The following is an 8,409-nucleotide window of genomic DNA, read 5'->3' as shown; positions in this document are numbered from 1 at the left end:
CTCACCAATAACGTCCGGCTGCCTCGCCCCACTTCCGGGGGGTGGCCCGGCAGTAAGCGGGGGCGGAGCAAGATGGCGGCCGTAACGGTGTTACCGGTCTCCCTCTCGGCCAGGTTTAAGGGGTCCGTTATGGCCTGTGGGGTGGCGGGTCATGAGGGAGCTGAGGGGCCGGCTGGTGGTCCCCTGGCCCGGGTGGCGGCTGCTACCTCAGGGCGTAGGGTCCCGGGCCCATCGGCTGGGGCCTCTAGCCTAGCGGTGGGTGCTGGTTCTCAGCGTACTTGTGCGGGCGGTAGGTGGCGCTGTGGTGCAAGGGCACGCGCCTTCTCGGCTGGCTTGGCCTCGGTCCCGGTCCCGGACAGCGCCGCGGCTTCCCTGTGTTAGCGGCCGGGAGGGCGCCGGTGGTATCTGCGCTTGTCTCGGGTTCCTTCGGGTACGCTGTTCAGCTGCGGGTGGCTGTCCGGGCCAAGGCCGTACGGCCTGGCTACGGGTCCCGGAGCAGAAATCTTCAAGTGAAAAATTATTCTTCGGGCGGGGTTGCAGCTGTCGGTTGGGCTAGTCACGTTTTGCTCGCCGTGGTCCTCACCTGTGAGCCACGTGTGGGGAATGCTAAGTCACGTATGCACTGGAGAGCAAGTAGTGCTGGTACACTTAAACTTTGAATAAACATCTATGCTTTTAATTTGAAATTTCCTTGACTTCATCTGGGTAACTGAGCAATTAGAGAATGTGTTTTATCCTAGAATTAACTGTAATTTTCACTCTTTTAGTCATTTAGCATTGCCTTAGCTGAAAACGCTTGAGTTTATCTCTTCAAAAGTAGACCTAAGAACCTGACCAATTTGATTGGTTTTTATTGGTGTCTGCTGCTTTAAAGGCACGTAAGCTTACATTAAGAGTGTCGTGGTTTAACCCCAGCCTGCAGCTAAGCACCACACAGCTGCTCACTCTTTCCCCTCTGCGGCGTGAATGGGGGGAAGAGAATTGGAAGGGTAGAAGTGAGAAAACTCGTGAGTTGAAATAATGACAGTTTGTTTCACAATTGAAATAAAATACTAATAAATTTTAATGAAAAGGAAAATAACAGAAATAAAGCCTAAGAAAAGTGATGCAAATAAATCAAGAGTTGCTCACCACCAACTGACTGATGCTCAGCCAGTCCCCGAGCAGTGGGTCCCCTGGCCAACTTCCCCCCTTAGTTTATTGCTGAGCTCAATACCGTGTGGTGTGAGATATCCCTGGAGTCAGCTGGGGCAAACTGTGCTGTCTTCTTATGTACCTCACTGACAGGGTGGCGAGAGCAGAAAATCCCTTTACTGTGTGAGCTCTGCTCAGAAATAAATCATCCCTGTATTATCAACACTGTTTTCAGCACAAATCCAAAACTTAGCCCCATATCAGTTACTGTGAAGAAAATTAATTCTGTCCCAGCTGAACCCAGCAGAAAGACCTTGCATTTATTTTTAAAAAATAGTAGATATTTCATCATTTCTTCTCTATAATAAAATTTTGGTCATCTCCTTTTTAGATCCTTTGCATATTTTACAATTAAAGACAGACTGCCCCAGATCCTCACAAAAGTTATTGATACTCTGCATCGACATAAAAATGAATTTTTTGAAGAACATGGTGAGGTAAGAATAAGGTCTTTTTTTTGCCTGAGATTTTTTTTTTTTCTCCACTAACTTGAGACCCCTTCTCTGCCTTGTTTTTCCTGATTTCTTACTACAGTCATTACTTACCTGTCTTAATATTTTTGTTTTTTTCTTTTTTTATTTATTGTCTCTAATTTTGTAACTCGTCTTTCTGTCTAACCTTTTTCTGATGTATCTCTTCTGCACTCCTTCACTTTCTCAGGTTATTGTGTTGATGCAGTGTTAATGGATGGTAGCATCTTCTGAACATGGCAATGTTTCAGTTCTCTCTTCCCGTCTAATAAGCCAAAAGCTAACTAAAAAGAAGTCCCATATGTGACTCATTTTAGGATACTGGGTGTAAAATGAGCTTCATTCACCAAAATGTGTTTGTATTTGGCAATTAAAACTTATCTTTCAGGAAAAGCTGATCTGTATCTCTACAGGAATAAATACTAAGAATAGAAATTTTTGTTCTCCACTTATTTCAGAAGGGTGTGGAAGCGGAAAAGAGAGCTATATCTTTCCTCTCCAAGCTGCGGAATGAACTGCAAACAGACAAACCAGTGACCCCTTTAGAAGATGAGCTGCCTGATGCTGCTCTGTGGAACCAGTACCTAGACTACCAACGAAATTTAGCAAATGGGAGTGGAGAACTGAGTTGGTTTCAATCCCCTTGGTTATTTGTAGAATGTTACATGTATCGAAGAATTCATGCAGCATTAGCACAGAAGTAAGTATTTACTAGCTTGGTATATTACTCTTAAAAAAAATCATTCTTTCCCATGTTCGTTTGAGGAGAAAGGAGGACAGCTGGGAAGAAGATAAAAGAAAATCTTAAGCTTTTACAGTGTTCCTTGTCCCTTATCTTGCACCTCAGATATAAAATGAATACTTTTTCTTCTTCCATGCAGCAGAATTTGAAGCTTATTGGGTTTTTTTATGCTTCAGCATCTGTGACTTGGTCTACATGAAAACTCTTAAGCTTAACTATATAGCTGGACCTTCTTGCAGATTAATGTACATTGACATATGAAAGTTATTTAGTATTTCTAAAGGTTTGTTAGTCTAGAATTGTTTCTTAGGACATATGTTAGCCTGAAACACAGAATGTGAGAGCCACTCATCTGCTGGACATTCTCAGTTGTTTTGCTGCTCAAAATCTGAAGTTACTGTTTGAGAACTGTCTCTTGTAGCAGTAGCCCCACTTTAAGCAGCCCCTGTTGTTCATTCTACACCATCTTCTTAATTACAGCAGTGTTTGCAGACCATGTGTTGCATCGAAATTTGGGAGCTGATCCTGGTTAAAAATAACTTTGCAGGAGAAACTTGCTGTGCTGGTACTGTGGAGAGGTGCCAGTACAATGTAATGGGGGAGGAAAGAGCAGTTCCCATGGCTGTCAAGAAAAAAAAATAATTGAAAGCTCCCTGTGTACTGTATTTGCCCTTAGTATTACAGAGTTGCAAACACATGGGATCCTGTTTCCACTGGTGTGTTGTGTAATTCGAACTCTTGTACCAAAAGCTTCAAATACGAGATGGATCTTCTGGATTGCAGTTGAAGAACTCGGCAGATACTTTTCATTAGTAAGCTCTAAGTTGCTTCATCTCCCTTACTTAGGTTCTCTTAAGCATATGCTTGGAAGGAAGTTCACTCAAGCGTAATAAGGTGTATGTGCAAATATGTCTCACAATAAATGAGTATTTCTTATGTATTAGAAGAATTGAATTGTTTTGTCATCTTTGTCATGTTACTTTTCTAGTCCTAGTTAAAAACTTCTGTAAGAGTTAGCTTCATATCACTGTAAGAGACCTTGGTATGGGAAGTACATTTCAGCACATGCTAAAATTGAGCCAGCAATTCACTGTCTGAAGACTAGAGTTCAGAATTTTCCATGTGTACGTGCAGTTCCCAGAATTGCTGTGACTGAACACTTGTTCACTTTCAGAATATATTGCTAGAAATATAAAGATGTCTCATATACTGTCTTTCAGTGAGACATGATATCAGGCTGTAATTGAGATGTGTGAAAATCTAGTATGACAAATTAGAAGTGGAAAATCTAGCTGGAGCTCATAGGATGGCCTGAAAAAGCTGAGCTTCAGGCTTGCATTTTCAAATGTATTTAGTGTGCTATTGGAAAATGTTCCAAGTATGTTAATATACTTGTTCTTATTTTTTTAGCCCACCTATTGAGAACTTCGACGTTTTTAAGGAAGGAAAGGCTCAAAATTTCTTTGAATCCCAAGAGGCAGTTATTGCCTTATGCACTTACTTTCAGGAACTTCTTAAAAACATCAAGGATCTAGATGAAAAGCAACTTCAGGAGGAACTTTTTAAGCTATTGCAGGTGAAGTAGTAGTGTTTAACCTAAGAATTTAAAGTATCTCTTCTACGTATCAGACAAAAACTTGAGGCTGTAAAGAATCTGAACGTCATAAGGCAATTAAAATATGGCTCTTTTGTGTGTAAAATGTGGCGAAATCCTGGCAGCCATACTGTATGGCTGCTACTCTGGAAATTTTTAAATTTTAGTTATTAAATGTGACATTTTCATTATACTGCTGTTCTTCATTGTGTATTTGAAAACCCAGCTTATTGTCCTTAACACACCCTCTAAAATGCTTTAAATCAAGTTCCAGGTCACTTATTTGTTATTTAACTGTAAAATTTTAAATCAGTTCATTTTATTGACACTAAAAATTTTTAAAGTTCTTTGGAAAATAAAGTTAGCAGTCAGGGCCAGAAGCGGGGTAAAAGCTTTGTAACTGCATTATTATTGGAAAATAATGCTTTTGGGTAGAATATGAAATAGTGCAGGATTGCAAGTAAGTCCATTAGCTGGCAACAGTGCCCAATAGGTATCTGATGAATCTTTATTAAGACCTCATTGGTGTGTACTTAAAATACTTGGCAGCATGCCATAAAGAAACAACCTTGCTTTTATTACTCTTTTTTCTGTATTCTCACTGATATTTTCTGGAATTACAGTATAGAGAATATTTGTGTTTTAAGCTTTATGATCTCCCTATTGATGTTGATCTAAATTTTTCATATTTGTCATTGCTGATGCATGTTTCTGATGCCTGCATAAATACAGTGTGTTGTTTGGTTTGTAAGATTTCAGTATATAAAGTTGGATTTTATTAAAGCTTGGATGAAAACACAGAGTTAGAGCCTTCATGACCCTAAAATGAAAACAAACGAACAAAATCTTTAGTGTACGTGTAATTTAGAATGTAACTATAGTGAGACTTAGCAAATGTTTTTGGTTTTTCCTCCTTCCAGGTGTCATTGTGGGGCAATAAGTGCGACCTTTCATTTTCAGCTGGTGGAGACAGCTCTCAGAAATCTAGTCCTTTACAATCCCTGGGAAACCTGTTACCTTACATTGTGGTGAATGATATGGAAAAAATTTGGTCACTATTTGTAAACGCAAAAAAAAGAAATACAGAAAAAAGTAATGTTAGAGTTGACATAGTCCTGGATAATGCCGGATTTGAACTTGTGAGTGATTTTGTGTTGGCTGACTTCCTGTTATCGTCAAAGCTAGCTGATGAAGTCCATTTTCATGGAAAAAGTATTCCATGGTATGTTTCAGATACCACAAAGCATGATTTTAACTGGACTGTTAAACAACTGCAGTCAGCTAATCATATGTGGATGTCTAGATGTGGGATAAACTGGGAGGGCAATTTGAAAAAGGGAGTTTGGGTTTACCATGATCACATGTTTTGGACTTTGCCACATGATTTTTCGAGTATGGCTGGAGTTGCTCCTGACTTGTATGCTGATCTACAGAAGTCAAACTTGATTTTTTTCAAAGGTGACCTAAACTATAGAAAATTAACAGGAGATAGAAAATGGGAGTATACTGTTCCGTTCCATCAAGCCTTGAACAAGTTTCATCCTGCACCTCTCTGTAGTTTGAGAACACTGAAATCTGATACTCAGGTTGGCCTAAAACCTGGCCAAGGGGAAGAAATTCAGGCTTCTGAACCTGAATGGATGGTAATGGGAAAATACGGGATAGTTCAGATTGATGCTGCCCTCTAGTTAAATGGTTCCTAACATTCTGAAAAAGAGATTCAGTCTGAGTTTTAACTACTTTGTTCCATGCTTGGGTTCAGCAAAGATTCTTTTTTGTTAGCATTTTTTACTTCCAAGTGATATGTTGGTTTTGTTCCACAAGACTTTAATGTGGTGCAGAAATTTGCAAACTGTCTTTTAGACATAAATCAATCTGCATTTCAGTGTATTTTGCTTTCCTAGTGTCCAATGTCAGCAAATGTTTAAGGTGAACATTTAGTTGCCCATAATACTTTTCATCAGTGAGTATGAGAGTTTATGGCTAAGATGTGAAAAGTCTACTTGAGAAACCATTTCTGCAATCCCACATTAGCATGTTTGTACTTATTTCAGGATAATTTGTGGTCCACATGCTATTCATTGCATGAAAGTTAATATTCTGGAGAATGCACAGATTAATTCCAGCTAGATTCTTTGCAAGCCATTACAGGATCGTGTTTTAAAGTTGAGAACTGAGTTGACTTCTGTCAAGTTTTTATTACATAAGTTTTACTTGCTTCTTGTGTCCGTGGACAAACAGCTTTTGATGTTTTAAGTGTAATTTGCTGTACATTAAGAGAAGAGTCCTTGGATGATGCCTTGTAAATATTAATTTAGAATTTGAAGCTTGAATTTTAATTTTAAAATGCAAGTGGATGTTGCCAGGAGAGGAGTTGTCCCATCTGGTAGGCAGATGAGTGGGACAAAGGACCATCTCATTTTAAGCATGTGGAAGATACTGTTCATCTTAGAACTTCCACCAAGGAAAGCACACAGTCCCTCACCCCCCCAACCAACCAACATACCCAACCAGTTACGTTAATTTTAGGTTAAATAAAGATTTGAATTAAAGGTGGCCTGTCAGCAGTGTTCTTCTGTTGTGATAATTCACTTTATTTGTCAAATGTTTTGTTTTTAAGAAGGATGCCATAATTTTCGTGGGGGTACTACAATCCCATTTGCACCAAGAAGTATATGCTAGAGAAGCATACACCATACAGGTTTGTTGAGGTGTTTGCTGCTAGTTGGAGTTGTTAGATGTCCATTTCTTCTCTTCTAGCCTGGTTTCAAATTACTCAGAACTTTTTTTTTTTTAAGACAGATGTAGCTCAGTGAAAAAATAAAAATAGGTTCTGTCAAGTCTTAAAGTACTTCTGTGGTTTGAAATAGGGGACTGGGGAAATGCCCGTGATAACCACAGGTTTGTTACAAAATGGTGGCAGAATTCCCTATGGAGTCTGACTGGGTTATGCTCTTGTCTAGAGCTGCTGAAACGAGGTAACTTGCCTCTAGTGGCCAAGGTGGCTATAGCATAGAGAACAAGAGTAGAGAGTAGAGAAACTTCCATTTTACATGTGTCTTACACAGTGAGAAGGAGAGCACAGAAGTGGCCTTGATTGAGTATGTTCTGGAAGTGATGCTATGGCAAGGGAATTGGGATGAGTGTGTGGTAGAAAGTGGATTTAGAGATTTTTGCACTTAATGGTTACTGAAAAACAAGGGTAAGCATTGGCAGGCCTAAACAAGTGGGTATGGGAAGGTGGGGCAGTATTTTGTACCTATTTGGCTCTGAAAATGTTGGATTCCCCTTTTGCTCAGTGAAATCGCTGGCAAAGCACATCTGAAGTGGAGAGAATTGGCTGCTGCTTCTTGTGTTCATACAGTGAAGATCTATACAGTGGGTAAATAGCTTCTGATGACTTTGTGTTCTTATATCTGAAAGTAAAGTTGCAAGATCAGGTATACAAAATCTAAGATGCTAGGAATTTCAGGAGGCAATGTTATATTGTAGGTAGGGTTCTACTTTTGAGACCGGGTTCTTACCTCCTGTATCTCTGGGTTAGTACTCCTAAAGAATGAAATCATTCTTATCATTAGGCACCCAATTAAACTGCAGTAATTAGAAATCCAGCTGAAAGGCAGACTGTTGAAGGTCACTCTGACTGGAGAGAGTTCACGGGGACTCAGCTTTGGAGCTTCAATCAAATACATAAATGACATGATGAATTGGGACACTGGAGCCTCAGTTTTCCATCTGTGAAAATGCTGTTACCTTGTTTCAAATGCACTTTGAAACAACAACTTTGGGTCAAGAATGGAGGGATGAAAGTTGTGGAATATGTGCAATTGAAAGCTTTCTGCATTGGTCCGAGAGACAGAATGATTAGGGGAAGAAATCTGCTTTGCCTGTAGACAGATTGTTTGTAAGGTGCTGTCTTAGAGCCATGGAATCATAGGATAGTTAGGGTTGGAAAGGACCTTAAGATTATATAGTTCCAGCCCCCTGCCATGAGCTGGGACACCTCACACTAAACCATGCCACCCAAGTCTTAACTTCCTGAAGAGGTTTAGAAGTGTGTAATAGACAAGAAGAGAAAGCATTGTTTCACTGTTGAGGCCACCCATGAAGAATGGATATGCCTCTTGTACAATCCTTACACATTCAGAGAAACTTGGTTTCATTTTTCACTGGTTATTAATCTGTGCCCAGGTTGCTTTCAAGCTGTTAATTCTGGGAACTCAAAATGCAGATCAGTGAAAATAAATATGAAGTTATGATAAGTAGAATCCTACAAAATGCTAAATCACCTAGGAGATGCAGCAGTATTCACTTGGTATTACCAAACCATCCCCTTGGATATTGTTGCATTGTTTGTGAGGAAGCAGGATAGTGATTTCATGAGTACTATCAGTATCAGGGTTTTAACC

The 8,409-nt window shown here is 39.8% G+C and overlaps 1 protein-coding gene across 1 annotated transcript; it reads left to right on the top strand.

Annotated features, from left to right (window-relative positions):
- Positions 1-33: 33 nt before the first annotated feature.
- ARMT1 (acidic residue methyltransferase 1) lies at positions 34-6,570 on the top strand. The gene is made up of 5 exons (XM_031049869.2): positions 34-122; positions 1,526-1,631; positions 2,123-2,364; positions 3,817-3,982; positions 4,921-6,570. The coding sequence occupies exons 1-5, from the start codon at positions 73-75 to the stop codon at positions 5,686-5,688; spliced, it is 1,332 nt and encodes a 443-aa protein (XP_030905729.1). The 5' UTR covers positions 34-72; the 3' UTR covers positions 5,689-6,570.
- Positions 6,571-8,409: the final 1,839 nt, after the last annotated feature.

This window comes from Melopsittacus undulatus, chromosome 3 (genome assembly GCF_012275295.1).
Source record: "Melopsittacus undulatus isolate bMelUnd1 chromosome 3, bMelUnd1.mat.Z, whole genome shotgun sequence".
NCBI lineage: Eukaryota > Metazoa > Chordata > Aves > Psittaciformes > Psittaculidae > Melopsittacus > Melopsittacus undulatus.
This window is presented reverse-complemented; position numbering and strand designations above follow the sequence as displayed.